The sequence below is a fragment of the Mobula hypostoma genome, chromosome 19, assembly GCF_963921235.1.
Source record: "Mobula hypostoma chromosome 19, sMobHyp1.1, whole genome shotgun sequence".
NCBI classification, from domain to species: domain Eukaryota; kingdom Metazoa; phylum Chordata; class Chondrichthyes; order Myliobatiformes; family Myliobatidae; genus Mobula; species Mobula hypostoma.
Genome location: NC_086115.1, coordinates 19,339,632 through 19,357,186, shown reverse-complemented (window position 1 = coordinate 19,357,186; position 17,555 = coordinate 19,339,632). Strand labels below are relative to the sequence as shown.

Below are 17,555 nucleotides of genomic sequence, written 5' to 3'. Positions count from 1 at the left end.
GATCGTCATCCAGATCATTAATACAAATGAAAAAGAGCAGTGGATTCAGCAGTAATGCCTGTGCCACACCACTGGGCACAGGAATTCAATCTGAATAACAACCATTCACAATCACTCTTACTTTCAACGAGCCAATTTTTCATCAAAATGACTCGTTCATCCTAGATCCCATGTGACCTAACCCAACATGCAGGATCTTGACAAAGACTGAGGTCCATGTAGATAACATTTGCCATCATTCCCTCAATCTTAAAGATACTGAATTGAATTAAATTTCAGTTGTACTATTTCTCATGCAAAAAGCTTTGTTGATTATCCCTAATCAGTCCTTGCCTTTTAAAATGCAGGTAGATCCCATCCCTCGAATAACTTTACCACCACTGATGTTAGGCTCACTAGCCTGTAATTCCCTGGCTCATTTTGAACACTGACTCTCTCTACCAAGCATCACTGCAGAACTGCATCAAGAGTTTAATGGTTGCATATCTGGAAGTTGCCCATTTCTGGAAATCTGCCCTTACCTAATATGGCCCAAGTGCAACTTTCACATTTAGGTTTTGTGTATATAACTTTCTGAACTGCCTTCAAGTGGTCAAAGCGAGGACATTTAAGAATGGGCAACAAATTGCCGATTTAGCCAACAATGCCACATCATATCAGACAGTGATAAAAGCTTGATTCTGATACGCCCAGAAAAATCATTAAAGAAAATACATAAGTAGACTACTGGAAATAAAATTAAAATACAAACCTATAAACATTGACTTCTCTAACTTCCGCTAATGCCCCACCTCCCCCTCATACCCCATCTGTTATTTATTTTTATACACACATTCTTTCTCTCACTCTTTTTCTCCCTCTGATTATACCCCTTGCCCATCCTCTGGGTTCCCCCCCTTCCCCCTTTTCCTTCTCCCTGGGCCTCCTGTCCCATGATCCTCTCATCCCCTCTGCCAATCACCTGTCCAGCTCTTGGCTCCATCCCTCCGCCTCGTCTTCTCCTACCATTTTGGATCTCCCCCTCCCCCTCCCACTTTCAAATCTCTTACTAACTTTTCCTCCAGTTAGTCCTGACGAAGGGTCTCGGCCTGAAATGTCGACTGTACCTCTTCCTAGAGATGCTGCCTGGCCTGCTGCGTTCACCAGCAACTTTGATGTGTGTTACAGATTTAAGATGTCAGAAATCATCCATGTATACAGCAAGATATTTCACTTCAATTTTCAGCAAATCTTAATACTCCTCTCTACAAATAATGCCCTATCTCTTGAATCAATAATAGCATGTGAAGTTTTACCAGTGACCATTAGTAAATTTATTCTTGATCCGGCAAATCAAAAATTATGACAGATATTAAGCTTTTAAGGTTTCTAATGGTTGCTCAATTTGCCAGGAGTGCACCATAAAAAGTTCAAGCTGAAGCCAATTATTTTGATAAATTCAGTAACCACTTACCTTCCATTGACTCTGAATCACCTGATCTGTGTTCTGACAACTGCACAAAGTAAGTAAACATTTCTTAATCAAGAGTCCCATAACATTTAACAGAACAAGATAAACAACTGGCACTTGGTCTTTGAAAGAACAGTCCGTTAGACCTACTCACATATTGTTCCACTCAAATCAGTGTATTGTCAATGCAGTTACCCTTTCAAAATAATTAATATTGCTTCCTTTCAGGTAGTTTGTTTCAAATTGTGGCAATATCAAATAAAACAATGGTTACACTCCCCTTCCACTTGCTCTTCTGCTGTTTGTCCTAAATACTGACCTTGCAATTTGAAGTTCATCATCAAAAGCCTTCTTGAATTCTAAATATCAGATCTCCCCAATTTTGGGAGATGATGCTAGTCGAGTAATGAAAGTGAAAATGGGTGAGCAATTTGGAGAGTGTGCCGAATTAAGTTTCAAATCAGTTATGAAGGGGGATAAGGATGCTCCAGATTTAACATGAATTTGCAGGATAACTGATTTCAATAGAACAAGACATGACCCTGAAAAAGATGCTTGTAGGCGGGAAATGAGACTTCAAGCCCAATGTGTTTCTGTAAGGGTGAAAGGCAAGGATGGCTAGATTAAGGAATTGTGGATGGCAAGGGACAGACAGTTTAATGAAAAAGACAAATCTCAAAGGATCGGGCACAAAGATAGCTGACAAACAGGAGAGGCAGGCAGGTGGCGCAGGAATCTCCTGCGGTTATTTCCTTAAACAAGTATAGCAAATTGTATACTGTTTGTGGTGGGGAGGAAGGAGGAGCAGTAGTGCCACAGCTGCTCTACTGTAAAGCAGGGCAGGGCAAAGTCTAGGAGAGTGACGGCATTTCTATGACTGCAAGTGGAACTCTGGAATGGTGTGTTGCCTTCCTGGTGTCTGACTAAGCACAGAACTCTGAAAAGGGAGGGTGAACAGCTAAATGTCCTGGTGCAGTTTGGTACCAGAATCAGGTTTAATAACACTGGCACATTGTGAAATTCCTTGTTAAACCAAACATATGGGCAGGAAGAGAGACGAGTCCCTAAAAGAAAGTTTAGCAGAACCTCTAGGGTTGCCATCTCAGGATTACTCTCCATTCCACAAGACAGTTCAGTTATATGTGAAGCTAACGGGCAGGTATTGGAGGGAGGGCTTTAGGTATATGGATCATTGGGTTCACCTCTAGTGCATCTGAACTAGAGGCGAACCAATACCTTGTTGGGGAGATTTGCAGGTGTTACTCAGAAGGGATTAAACCAGGCTGACATGCAGGTGACAGATGGGATAGTTGAGAAAAGTACAATTATTAAAGTGACCAAGTTCAGACAGGATAGGGAGCAAGGAACAACTGATAAACTGCACAAGAGCATCAGGTATGGCAGGGGAACTCAGGGCATGGATTGACAGATGAGACTGGGATATTCCAGCCATACCGGAAACATTGTTGAGGAAGGGGTAGGTTGTCAACTAAATGATGCAGGGTACACATGCTATGACATGAAAGAGGTGGAGGTAAGGGGAGGATTGCATTTTTGATTAGGCAGAACATCACATTCATACTAAGGTATTAAGGGATTGTCCAGTGAGGGTGGAAAGTAGAAATCAGAAAAGGAATATCCTTTGGTGGAAATGCAATATTCAACAGGGTATTAAAGGAACTAACATGCAGGAAGATCATATATCTGTAAGAATAAGGTTGAGGTAATATGCAATTTCAACTCCTCTCATGTTGACCGGACTGCCATAGTTTCAATAGGCAGAATTTGTTAAATGTGTCCAGGATTTTTTTTCCAAATAGTATGTACATGGCTGTACAAAAGAGGGGGCAACACTCAATCTACATTTAAATAATACAAGCTGAAGCATCCATGGGAAAGCCCTTATAGAAAAAGATAATCCACAAATTAAGTTCCTAATTGGGACAGGGAAAATTTAAGGAGCTTGCAAAGGTCGATTGGGAGAGGTCACTTGCAGGTAAAAAAAAACATGAAGCAAGTGGGAAGTTTAAAAAAAAAGTGAATAGCCCATCAAACTTTGCAAGTTCCTATCTAATGCGTCAAAATTTTCCTTGCCTCAATCTAGAACTTGTGGACCAGTACTAGCTTTTTCCATTGCTATGTGAAAGCTAATAGTAAAAGATCTCAGTTCCAAAAATGCTCTACCACTAAGTGAAGTGTTGCTCCATCCCTGGTAGGGCCATCTACATATTAATTGAGAAAACTTTTCTGGAAGCATTTAATAAATTCCAAGCCCTTTACAGTATGACACTCCCCTTTCATTATCTTAGTCATTCTTACCTACGACTTCCCTATGTATTTGTTCTTCAACTCCAGTAGACTACTGGGGCGTCCATAATACAGTTCAAAAGGATGAATCATATAGTCTCACTGAACAATCCATTCTGGGTCAAACTATAGTCTGCCAAGAACAGCACATTTAAAAATGAAGCACTATTTTGAAGCTGCAACCCAGGACTATATGAATACACAACGAGTGCTAAAATGATTAAGCATTCCTCAGGTCAATTGGATAAATCTCCATAGTCTGCCACTTCCAGTTGTAAGTGATGTTGGACAATAAGACAGTAACTTCATTAATATCTCAAACCTCAGTGATAGAGGAGTCAAACATCCAAGTACTAAAGGTATGGTTTACATAGAAATGGCAAGAAGATAATTTGTCTCCACCACCTCCCAAGGTTCTGATAATTTTTGTCGTAAATATGATTCCAAAGAGAATTACTGATTCTCACAAATTTCAGCTTTACAACTTTATAACCACACTTAACTCAATACCATCTTGATGTCAAGACATGTGTGAAATAGCTGAATTTCAAAAGGTGAAAGGCATCCATGTACTTAGCATGAGAGAACACTATTAAGATTGAAGTCAATGTAAAGAAACTTATCCTGGTGAGTTAATTCCTCTTACAAAAGTGGGTTACTGAAGGTACATACCTGTACCATATAGCCTACTGTATAATATGAGACTATTTTATGTCATAGTAACACATTGTTGAGCATGCACTATTGGGGGGGGGGAGAGGGGAGAGGGGGAAGGGGGGAGAGGGTGAGGGGAGAGGGGGAAGGGGGGAGAGGGTGAGGGGAGGGGGTAGGGGGGAGAGGGGAGAGGGGAGAGATAGATAGAGATAGATATGTGTGTGTGTGCAGTTCGGGTTCCTTAAATAAAAGCCCCTGTTAACTTAGCTCCAGTCTCTAGCGTTTTTGTTAATGACACGGTTGTGCAAACGGCCACATCCACAACAATACCGTATTTAAACCCTAGGATATTATTAAAGTTCATCAAGACACTATTTTGGGCCTGATCTTCAGTTGCTCCATCAGTGATTTCCCCTCCATGATTAAATCTGAAGCAATGTTGAGTGATCTTCACTGGCAATGCACAATAAGTGCTGGCCTTGCATGTCAAAACCTTCTGACTCAAATGTCAAATAGCTGTCTCTTATTCTGCACTGGGCACATTCATAATTAGGTTTATTGTCACTAACGTACATCATGAGATTTGATGTTTTATGGCAGCAGTATATTGCAATACATACTACAGGAAGGGCATCCAACTACAGCTTTTTAGACCGTGGTAGGGAGCTGGAGCTGGATGAACTCTGGATCATTCAGAAGGCTGTCTGACAGGATACAGGGAGGTAGTTACACATAAAGTGCATGACACAGGTAACTGCATGATCGTCAGGAGGGGGCAGGTAATAGGCAGCTAGTGCAGAGTAGCCTTGCAGCCACTTCTCTCAACAGCAAGTACCTCACTTTGGCTATTGTTAAGGGTGACCAAGCAGAGGAAAGCAACAGGTCTGTTCTCTGGCAGTGAGTCTGGCTCTGAATCACAAGGGAAGCGAGAAGAGGAGGCAAGCAGTAGTGATGGGGGAACAAAGAAGAGGTTCTGTGGGCGATAATGAAATTCCCAAATGATATGTTGCCTTCCAGGTGCCATGGTCAGGGACATCTTGGATCGAGTCTGGAGCATTAAGTGGGAGGGTGAGCAGCCAGAGGTCGTGGTCCACATCGCTGGCAATGACACAGGTAGGAAAGGTGACGATGTCCTGTGGAGTGTGTTCAGGGAGTTAGGTGCAAAGTTAAAGAACAGGACATCCAGGGTGATCTCAGGATTGCTACCCATGCCAAGTGCTAGTGAGGCCAGAAATAGTAAGATAATATAGCTTAACATACACTTTGAATCTAGTGATCATAATTCCATTAGTTTTGAGATAATTATAAATACTGTATAATTTCAATATTTATGGAGGATAGGACTGGTCCTCAGGTATCAGAAGGGACCTGGCAAGTATGCAGCGGGATAGATTGCTTTCTGACAAAGGTGTGTGTGGTAAGTGGGAGGCTTTCAACACTGAAATTCTGAGAATAGAGTTTGTATTTTCCTGTCAGAAGAGAAGGCAAGGATAACCTTGGTTTTCGAGGGATATTGAGGCCCTGGCTAAGGAGGAGGTGGTGTACTGTGGGTATGGACAACTAGGAACAAATGAGGTACTTGAGTATAAGAAATGGAGAACACTTACAAGAGAAATAAGGAGGGCTAAAGGGCACGAGGTTTCACTAGCAGACACGCTAAAGAAGAATCCTAAGAGCTTCTACAGATATATTAAAAGCAAAAGAATTGCAAAATTGATCCACTTGAAGATCATGTGTTCATTTATGCATGAAGGCGAAAGAGATGGGGGACGATCTTAAATAGATTTTTTGCATCTATATTTAATCAGGAAATGGACACAGAGTGAATAGAACAGAGGCAAAACAGCAGTGAGGTCAAATTATAGAAGAGGTACTGATGGCTTGAGGCAAATTACAGTGCATAAGTCACCAGGGCTTGATAAGTTATCCCCTTGGACCTTGTGGGAGGCTAGTACAGAAATTGCAAGGACCCAGGTAGCAGTATTTAAAACGTCCTTAACCCACAGGTGAGGTGCCAGAGGATTGGAGGATAATTAATGTTGCCCCGTTGTTCAAAAAAAAAGGTCAAGAATAAGCCAGGAAATTATAGGCCAGTGAGTCTGACATCAGTAGTGGATAAATTATTGGAAGGTATTATAAAGAACTGGATAGATAGGGGCTGATTAGGGATAGGCAACATAGCTTTTTACGTAGTAGGTCATGTCCAACCAATCTAATTTTTTTTTTGAGGAAATTACCAGGAAAGTTGATAAAGGGAAGGCAGTGGATTTTGCCTACATGGACTTTAGCAAGGCCTTTGACAAGATCTCACATAGGAAGTTGGCCGAGAAAGTTCAGTCACTCTGGCAATCCGGTTGACGTAGTAAACTGAAATGAACATTGACTTCATGGGAGAAGCCAGAGGGTGGTAGCAATGATTGCCTCTCTGACTGGAGGCCTGTGATTATTGGTCTGAGGCAGGGATTGCTGCTGGGCCTGTTGTTTTTTGTCATCTATATCAACAACCTGGATGATAACATGTAAACTAGGGTAGGACTTACACTCCATACCATTCCCTGTGCAATAGAGCAAAGGGATCTGGGAACAGATTCACAGTTCTGTGAAAGTGATGTCACGGGTAGATAATCGTGTAGAAAGGTTTTGAAACACTGGCCTTCATAAATCAAAGTACTGAGTGCAGGAACTGGCATGTTGAAATTGTGTAAGACATTGGTGAAAACTAATTTGGTATACTGTGTGCAGTTCTGGTCACCTACCTATAGGAAAGATTAATACAACTGAAAGTGTACAGAGATCTGCAATGACATTACCGGGGCTTGTGGACCTGAGTTACAGGGAAGCTTGAATAGATTAGAACATTTATTATCTCTACCACATGAGAATGAGCGGAGATTTGATAGAGTATACAAACTTATGAGGGATATAGATTGACCTCTTCCACTGAGCTTGGCTGAGACTAGAACAGAAATCATGGAGCAAAGGTGAAAGGTGAAATATTTAAGAGGAACCGAGTGTGTGAGTAGGGAATGAGAAGAGGTCATGTACTGGATAGTGAAGGGTCCTTATGATGACTGCTGCCTTTATGGGGCATTGCCTTTTGAAAATGTCCTTGATGCTGGAAATGCTAGTGTCCATGATGGAGCTTACAACCATCCTCAGCTTTTTCTGATCCCGTGCATTGGTGCCTCCATACTGGACGGTGATGTGACCAGTCAGAATCATCTCCATGGCACATCTGTGGAAATTTGCTAGAATTTTTGGTGACATACCAAATCTCCTCAGACTTATAATGAAATATTGATGCAATTACAAAGAAGGCTATTATGTTAGGCCCAGGACAGATCTTCACAAAATGTCAATTCTCAGGAACTTGAGGTTGCCTACTCTTTTCATTGCTGATCCCTCAATGAGGACTGGGAGTAGAGTAGCAGGTTAAGCACACTTGAGGTGCGCTTGTCTTGATTGTCAGTGTGGAAGGAAGTATTACTTCCGATCTGTACTGATTAGTCTCCCAAGTAACCAGTTGCAGAGGGAGGTACAGAGGCAGACACATGGATACAATACAATAGGGTTTACAAGGCACCTCTCAACAGTACACATCCAAGAGCAAACAGGAGATTATCGCTTTGAACAGTACACTTACCTTTTCCAGCAAACCAGTAGCATCAGTTTCAGAACACAGGAAGGGACTATCAGATACTGTTGTGTTTGTACTAGGAAGAGAAATGAAAATCTGGTAAGCAAAACAAAGTCTACAGCTGTCAAGTCACATAGGACAATTCAGCCCACCATGTACATACTGACCAACAGGCTGAATCTGTATCAATCCCATTTTCCAGCACTTCACCTATAGCCTTCTATTCTTAGGAAATTCAAGTGTTTGTCTAGACACTTTTTAAATACAATCGCTGACTCTTGGGCAATACAGTCCAAGTACTCACCACTTTCTGGACGGTAAAGGTCCCCTCTAAACCTCTTACCCCTATTTCCTCTAGCTTTATTCACCTCTGATAAAGAGAAAATTTATTTTGCAGACTACAACCATAATTCTCAATATTATATAGCTTAATCCTCCATTCCAGGGAAACCACACCTAGTTTGTCCACTCTATCCTCATAGCTGAACTGCTCCATACCAGGCAACAGCCCAGTGACTCTCCTTACAACCACTAGCCCTCTCACTTCCTCCGAACAGCATGGTGAGCAGACCTGAACAGAGTATTCCAGCTGAGATGAAACGGAGGTTTTATAATGTTGGGGCACAGCCTCTGTTCAGTACCCAACTAATAAAAACCAATATCCCTTATGCCTTCCTAAGCAAATTATTTGGGTATTGCCACATTCAAGGATCTATACACTTATAAAGAAAATTTGTAAAGGTAGGACAAAGGTGGGTGGGTAAGATTGATCTATCAATCTGACAGAGATGGATCACGAAATTAATTTTCTTCACGCATTATCCAATTCTGCCTGGAAGGCCACAGGAGACTGTCTCCGGGACCCCATATTCCTCATGGCTTTCCTTCCCTTTATAATTATGCAAATCAATTCTTGCCCTTGTTCTTCTGCAAAAAGCAGCAAACTCCCGCTCTATTTGGACACATCATTTTACGTACTCCTATCGAATCACCTCCTGACCTTAAAAGAGAAAACAAACCCTGCGTTGGGTGGACACAGTCCGTCACCCCATGCTCTGGGCCCTGTGGCCTGTCCAAGGTTGGCGCATTGGGTGGCGCACAGCCCCTCTTAGCTATCCTTCCAAGTTGTACCATTCTCATAAATCATTTCTGGACCCTCCCTAATGCCTTTGTACCCTTGCTACAATGTAAAGACCAGAATCAAATATAATACCCAGGTTGCAGACAGAGCGGTGTTCTGCAAAGACTAACGTGCCCTCCCCATACATTTTATTTATGTGTTTTGACAAAGCCCAGAATTATACGCTTTCCAAACCACTTTCTTAACCTGCCCTACCAATTTCAATGAATTGTGCTCACAAACTCCCAGGTCTTTTTCCTCAAGCATTTTAGGGGGAAAAAACCCTTTACTTAGCATTGGTAGAAAGAAGAGGGAGAAATAAAGTGTAATATTTAACTTTCTCCACATCAAATTAGATTGGCCATTTATCTGCCCATTCCACCATCTAGCTACAATCTATCACAATCCTCTCCTTAGTTCATAATACAGCCATGGACAAATTTAGAAATTACATCTTGCAGATATACCCAAGTCCGGGTTATTAATACAGGAATCAAAACTATGGTCCCAATACTTTAACAGCAGACCTTTAGTCTGAAAAACGGTTCATCAATATCTTCTATGGTCTGCAAATAGTAGTGCTATCACCGAGCTCGTGTAATGTGCCAGTCCTTTACAGACTAACCTGCTAAATGCACATTACCGAATGCCTTTGGGTATTGTCTCATGGGGCAGGACTACCCTACACTCACACTCGGTCCCAGCATTCATCTTCTCAACTACTTGCTGCACATAAATGTTTCTGCACTTAGGGGTGGCATGGTAACAACGGTTTGTGTAACACTATTATAGCACCAATTCTCCCACCATCTAGGGGTTTGTATGTTCTCCCCGTGACCGCGTGGGTTTCGTCAGGGTGCTTTGGTTTCCTGCCACATTCCAAAGATGCATGGCTTAGGGTTCATAAGGTGACATCAGTGAAATCCTGCTAATTAAGATTTAGTTTTTTCCTTCCCTTCCTCCCCTCCTTGCTGGGAGTGGAGGGCACGACTGACCTGCCATTCACAACTTCCTGCTCAGCAACTCACAACTCTTACATTATTTATATATCACATGTACACAGAAACGCAAGATGAAATGCATCATTTGTGTTAACGACACACCCAAGGATGTGCTGGAGGCCGCCCAGTTGTGTCACCACACATTCCAACATAATACTCAGCAGAACAACACAAAACACAATAAGCAACAAAACAAGCCAGATTCTTCTTTCCACCCACTTACAGTCCTGCAACCCCAGGACAGCAGTCTTTGGGCTCCAGTGGATTCAGACTCGACCTCTGGACTTCTGATCGACTTTTGGTCTTTAATTTTTGGCAATGATAGCAGGACGTGCTAAAATAATGAATGCAGACCCTGGATGAGAACCTGAACTACAGGACTCGCCGATCATGGAACTCTGAACACTAGGCCTCCAACTCTAGTCTTGCCAACTCAAGTACTGAGCCTCATGCCTCTTGTAGCATAGAACTCCAATCCTAGAATCCCAGAACCTACTGTTGACTCACTGGGGCACCAACCAGCCTGAGTCCTTGCTGCTGGCTCAACTTCTGTCCACAAATATACATTATCACATGTACATATCATGGAGTGGGGGGCCTGGACTCTGCCCTGATCTCTAACTCCCCTACATCCCTGTCCCTAAACCCTAATTCACCTCTGTTCCCCCAAAAGCATCCCTCCATAGATACTGTCTGACTTGCTGTGTTCCTTCAGCATTTGTGTGTTGCAAAAGTATGTGAGAGTTACCTCAGGAGCAATTAAATGGGACTACCAGAAAGAGCTCACTGGGGGCGGGGGGGGGTGGTCACTGAGTGGAAAGGAATGTATGAACCTACAGTCCAAGTTCACCAACTCCTCAGATGCACTTAAAGACCCAACATCACCAACCCACAAGATCCAGTGATGGTAATTCCAGAATACCTACTTCTAACATGGAAGACAGACTGATGCACTCTCAATATAATCATACATACTCACATTCCAGAGGGTATTTCAATGTCAGGCCACTTTAAAATGATTCAAGATAAGCAAACCCATATTTATTTATTTATATCTGATCACTAATCGTTGGGATATTTACCAGTTAATTTCTCCAACAGAGGATGTTTTCATTATCAAAGTTTTCCAAAAAGCGTGTGTGCTTTTGATCACCTTAATGGCAAAGTCCTGAAAGTAGATATCCTTGCATTAATAAATTTTAACACACTTACTTAAAAAGTAATTTCAATCAAGCCACAGACAGTTCATGTGCAGATTAAAATATCGTTACTACAAACATTGTGAAGGGCATTGCCCTTCAGAGATTCAGATTTACAGTGAATGGTAATTAAAAGATGTTAAAGGTAAATGACCTTGAGTTTACTGAAGGTACAAGAACATCACTGAAATAGTTGATGAAAATTAAAATGAAGATGCTGGAGAATAAGTAGAAACATCAATGCTGGGAAGGTGAATGCATCAGAAAATTGGGAAGGAGCACTGACTGGGATAGGAAAAAAAAATTAGTTTGAAATTTCAAAGAAAATGTCAATGGGATGGAGGGGACAAAGGGAATATCATTTATAACATAAGATTAGGATGCCATGTTGGTGAACTCCAATGATAACCTAATGAGGTTCAATTGAGAGAAAACCCATCTCGCCCTGAAATGTTGACTCTTTATTCCCTCCATAGATGCTACCTGACATGCTGAGATCCTCCAGCATTTTGTGTGTTGCAAAAGAATGTAAGAATTAGCTCATAAGTATAGCGAACTACCAAATTAGTAGACAAGAAGGATCACTGAGTGAAAAGGAAACTCCATTTGATTATACACGCGAGTAAAGGCAGTCTCATCAGGCTGGAGAGGAGGTAAACATTGTTAACAGTTGACATGATAAGACAAAAGTAAAACAGACACATACGTAAGATTTATATCGGGGTCCCAACCAATATTCTTGCGGACCGGCCGACCGGGGGGGGGGGGGGGGGGTTAAACTCACCTCAAAATGTCTTTTTACAGTTAGGGTTGCCAACTTTCTCACTCCCAAATAAGGGACAAAAGTAGCAGTCAAATCCCAGGACACTTTATCCCAGGAAAGACTACCATGACCATGAAGCCTTGCGCAGGCACCTGTGTGCGCACGCGTGATGTGCACATATGATGTGCGCATGTGCATACGTGCCAATTTTTTCCCACAAATCGGTTTTGCCTTCATCTTCCCGACTACACTGTACATACATTATTTCTACTTTATATAGGCTGTGTATTTATCATATCATTCCTGCTTTTACTATATCTTAGTGTTATTTTAGATTTTGTGTTATTTGGTAGGTTATTTTTTGGGCCTGGGAACGCTCAAAAATTTTTCCCATATAAATTAATGGTAATTGCTTCTTTGATTCACGCCAATTCGGCATGAAAGGTTTTATAGGAACGCTCTACCTTAGCAGGGGAAATACGGGATAAGGGCGGTCCGGTAAGGGACAAACCAATTTAGCCCAATACATGGGATGTCCCGACAAATACGGGACTGTTGACAACCCTATGTTCAAGTTCAACAGTGCATGACAGGGAATGAGGAAAGGTGCAGCTGACTCATATCGTTTCCTCACGGCCCGGTAGCACAAGCTCTGCGGCCCAGTGGTTGGGGACCGTTGATTTATAGAAAGATAGGCATAGATTGCTAAATAACTGCAAGGACCACAGGAAACTGCACTAGCTCAAAATAGTACTAAAATATAAAAGAAAAGGATTAGCTTTATTTATAACATGTATATGGAAACAGTGAAATGCATTGTTTGTCACAATACCTTATCCTTGAATTCACCATTGAATGCAAACTGGTTTTCGGGTTTTCCATCAGGCACCTTGTATCGCCTGAACCAGTCAACGGAGGCTTCCAGATATCCTGGCTTTAGCCTTCTCACATCATCAATATCTAGGCATAATCACAAGATCAATCAGAAAATTCAAAAAAGGTGGCAATTTGGATATTTCTGGGCGATGAGAACACGATACATCAAATTAAAATAAAATGATTTAATATCTCCTGTAAGGATAACTACTATGGTGGATAGTAGAGTAGGGAAGAGGTGGAATGACGTGCAAATTTTCAGGTGATAAAAACAGAATTCAAAAAAATGCTCCACCACAACAAGAAGATGTTGCTGTAATTACTGGCTAAAAACTGTTAACTTATGGGGAGACGGTGTTGAAAAGGAGCACATGCTATGCTGATTTCCAAGTACTTCCCATTGTGTCAATAAGTGATAGTGAGAGAAAAGCTAACTAAAAGTTGACTTTTTTGTTGTTGTACGAGTCACTTTGATTCGTTATAGTGGGTATCTTCAGGTTTCAGGGAGTGGTGGCTGCCACAAGATGCAACTTCTTGTACAAGGATCCTGTAAAACCACAAGTGTGTTACAATATGCTAAATTGTTCAGGAAAACCTGAATCTGTTCCTCCTTGGGAATGAAATAATACTTTTGTAACCAATTTCCAAACTTTTTGATGTGTTGCTAGATAGAATGGGGGGGGGGGTATACTGAGGAAGTACAAAGTCCAAGTTGGGTGGGACAAGTTGACCGCCATTGGTCACAAAGAAAGTTTTAAGACAATACCAACCATTTTATGGAAATGTGCAACAGTTTAAACAAGTTTGAAGTGGTAAAAGCACCCTAAAATAAGGAACAATAAAACTGCGGCACATGGTAATGTAGCAGGTAGTGCCACTGCCTCACGACACCAGAGGCCCCAAGTACATTCCTAACTTTGGGGCCCTCTCTCATGCTCCAGTTTTCTCCCACATCTCAGGGACATGTTGGGAAGTTAATTAACTACAGTAAATTACTGCCTAGGATAGTCAAGTGGCGGAAGAGGGGAATAGTTCTGCTGGGATTTGGTCTGAATCTGATGGGCTGAATATGACAATCTGCCTTGTTTGTAACTTCTGTGGTGCTTAGCAGATCTTTTGGATTACTGGATTATTATTCAATAACAATAATGATAATGCACCAACATATTTTAGATTTACTTTTTTATTATCTTCTTTCATAGTATTCTAATACATTTCTCAGCAAATCCAGTAGGTTCAGCAAGAATCAGGCCCTGGTGAATCAGGAGCATAACTAATGAGTCAGATGCTGAACCACTGGGATTTCAAAATGTTTGAATATTGCAGTCTTGGAATCTAAACTGCTCAAGGAATATGATACAGTAAATAATCATTTAGTTGTTAGCAAATCAAACATTACCCAAAACACTGGAATTTATTTCTATAGTTACGAACTCATTAAGGAAATAAAGAGCCTATAGGTACTACAGAAAAGGCACAACTTGGCTTTCTTTCTTTTGAAATTCCGATCATTATAGAAGCCATTTACCATCCATTTGATTCAGTACACACTACACCAAGCCTGAAAGAACCGAAAATAGCAAAGCCACTTGGACCAGTCAAAATCCCAGCTGGAGTACTGAAGATCTGAGCTTCAAGGACTCCTCGTCATGCTCTTCCAGCACAGTTACAACACTTAGCACTTACTCACAATGTGGAATGTACATCCCACTCACAAAAAAAGTATAACGAATACATTCTGGCTTACTGCCACTAGTCTTCTCTCCAAAGCAATGATAGGTCTTCTCAACAATGATATCACACAGCATGTTCTCACTAATGCTTATTTTGGGTCTTATCAGGGCCTCTCAATACCTCATCTCAAAAAGGACCACAGAACTCGTCTAGAGGTAAGAGTAGCTAAGTGTGGCATTATGAAAAGGAAAGGAACGGTGCATCCGGAGTTTCTCCGGTTAGCGAACGATTTCCCTCCACGCCTCTCTAACGTGGTGGGGAACCACATACGAGGTAAGTTACAGTAGTGGTTTGCCTTTGCCTTCTGCCGGGTGAGTTTCCAAAGAGATCACCAGCTCGTAACCCAGCACAGATGGAAAGTGTGCAGGGGAGCCGGCTGGATTTGAACTCAGGACCTTTCGTCTCGAAGTCCGGCGCTGATGCCACTACACCACCAGCCAGGTCGTGGCATTATGACACCTCAGTAAAGCTGAAATCAAAGGGTATCATTGGCTGTCATTCAGTATCATTGGGATCACCACTGTCCAAGATCTCTACTAATCATGTTCCCATTCATTCCTACCATCTTCAACATAGTCGTCATTTAGCTGGATGGGTGCAGTGCCAACAGCACTTAGGAAGCTGGAGAACTTTAAAAACAAAGCTGATGTTTGATGAGCACTCAATCAACTACACTAAATATTTATTCCCACCACCACTGGTTGGAATATTATCTACAAAATGCATTGAAAACACTGTCTTGTTTGGTTGTACAGTTGAATGACAATTAAACTTGAATTGAAGATACTTGCTCAGTCCACACTGAGAGCATTGCAAACAGATGACTTCTTTCACCAAGGAGGAGTGAACAAATACAATGGAAAATCTGCAGGTGATGGCATTCCAAGTATTGAAGCATCCACTTAAAGTATTTATTTTTGGTTACTGCATCTAACCCTGAAACTCTCCATCTGTCAGTACTGTGAGAATATTCTTTAGAAGACTTCCAGCCAGTCTTCAATGATAATTAGGAGATGAGTAATAAAGGCTGGCCTTTGCAGCAACATAGATCTGAATATGAAACCATAAGACAGAGGAGCAGAATTAGGCCATTTGGCCCATCAAGTCTGCTCCACCATTCAATCATGGCTGATCCTTTTTTTCCCTCCTTCTCAATGTCATTCCCCAGCCTTCTCTTCTTAACCTTTGATGCCATGTCCAATCAAGAAACTATCAATCTCTGCCTTAAATACACCCAACGACCTGGCCTCCACAGCTGCACGTGGCAACAAATTCCACAAATTCACCATCCTCTGGCTAAAGAAATTTCTCCACATCTGTTTTGAAAGGGCGCCCCTCTATCCTGAGCCTGTGCCCTCTTGTCCTAGACTCTCCCACCATGAGAAACATCCTTTCCACATCTACTCTGTCTAGGCCTTTCAACATTCGAGAGGTTTCAGTGAGATCCCTTTCATCCTTCTAAATTCCAGCGAGTACAGACACAGAGCCATCAAACATTCCTTGTATGATAACCCTTTCATTGCTGGAATTATCCTTGTGAACCTCCTCTGGAGCCTCTCCAATTCCAGCACATCTCTTCTAAGATGAGGAGCCCAAAACTGTTCACAATACTCAAGGTGAGGCCTCACCAGTGCCATATAAAGCCTCAGCATCGCATCCCTGCTCTTCTATTCTAGACCTCTTGAAATGAATGCTAACATTGCATTTGCCTTCCTCACCATCGACTCAACCTGCAAGTTAACCCTTAGGGTGTTCTGCACAAGGACTCCCAAGTCCCTGTGCAGCTCAGATTTTTGGATTTTCTCCCCATTTTGAAAATAGCCCACATATTTATTTCTAAAGTGCATGACGATGCATTTTCCAACATTACATTTCATTTCCCACTTTCTTGCCCATTCTCCTAATCTGTAAGTCCTTCTGCATTCTACCTGTTTCCTCAACACTACCTACCCCTCCACCAATCTTCGCATCATCTGCAAACAAAGCCATCTATTCCATCATCTAAATCATTTACATACAGCATAAAAAGAAGTAACAATGTATAGAAAAAATAGGAACCATAGGATTAGGCACCCCTAGAGCTTACTTTACTGTTCAATATCATAGCTGATCATCCAAATTCAGTGTCCTGTACCAACTTTCTCCCTTCATCCCTTTAACCCATAAAATATCCAAAACTTCTTGAAAGGTTTTAATCATTGGGCTTTAACTGCTTTCTGTGTAAGAGAATTAAACAGGTTCATAGCATGCTGTGAAGAAATTCCTCAACTCAGTCTTAATGGTTTACCTCATTTCTTTTTTAATTTAAAGTTTGTCAAAAGTGTTCAAGAAAGTTTCCTTAATCACTACATAGAAGTCTCAACTAAAGAAAGTGCAATACTAGATCTATTAGGGAATGAGACACAGCAGGTGACAGAAGTTTGTGTAGGGGAACACTTTGCACTTAATACCATTAGTTTCAAGATAATTATGGAAAAGAATAGGTCTGGTCCGGTCCTTGGGTTGATATTCTCAATTGAAGGCAGGCCAATTTTGATGGTATCAGAAAGGATCTGGCTTTCTGATACCAGCAAAATTAGAAAGTATGGATTGGTCAGGTTGTCCTCTGGAAAAGGTGTATTTGGTATGTGGGAAGCATTCAAAATTTTGAGAGTAGAGATTGTATGTTCCTGTCAGAATAAAAGGCAAGGACAATAGGTTTAAGGAACTTTGGTTTCTGAAAGATAAGGGACAAAATTGGTCCTCTGGAAGATCATTAGTAATCTACTTGCGAAGCCAAAAGAGATAGTAGAGATCTTAAATTTTTTTTTGCAT

The 17,555-nt window shown here is 41.5% G+C and overlaps 1 protein-coding gene across 1 annotated transcript in view; it reads right to left on the bottom strand.

Moving 5' to 3' along the window:
• The window catches only part of LOC134358880 (inorganic pyrophosphatase-like), a 38,915-nt gene that overhangs the window by 321 nt on the left and 21,039 nt on the right, over positions 1-17,555 (bottom strand). Inside the window, exons 7-10 of the mRNA XM_063071478.1 lie at positions 12,964-13,091; positions 11,252-11,337; positions 8,055-8,124; positions 1,454-1,493 (exon numbers count right to left, since the gene is read on the bottom strand). Of these exons, the coding sequence (XP_062927548.1) occupies positions 1,454-1,493; positions 8,055-8,124; positions 11,252-11,337; positions 12,964-13,091 (324 nt within the window). The remainder of the gene's footprint in view (positions 1-1,453; positions 1,494-8,054; positions 8,125-11,251; positions 11,338-12,963; positions 13,092-17,555) is intronic.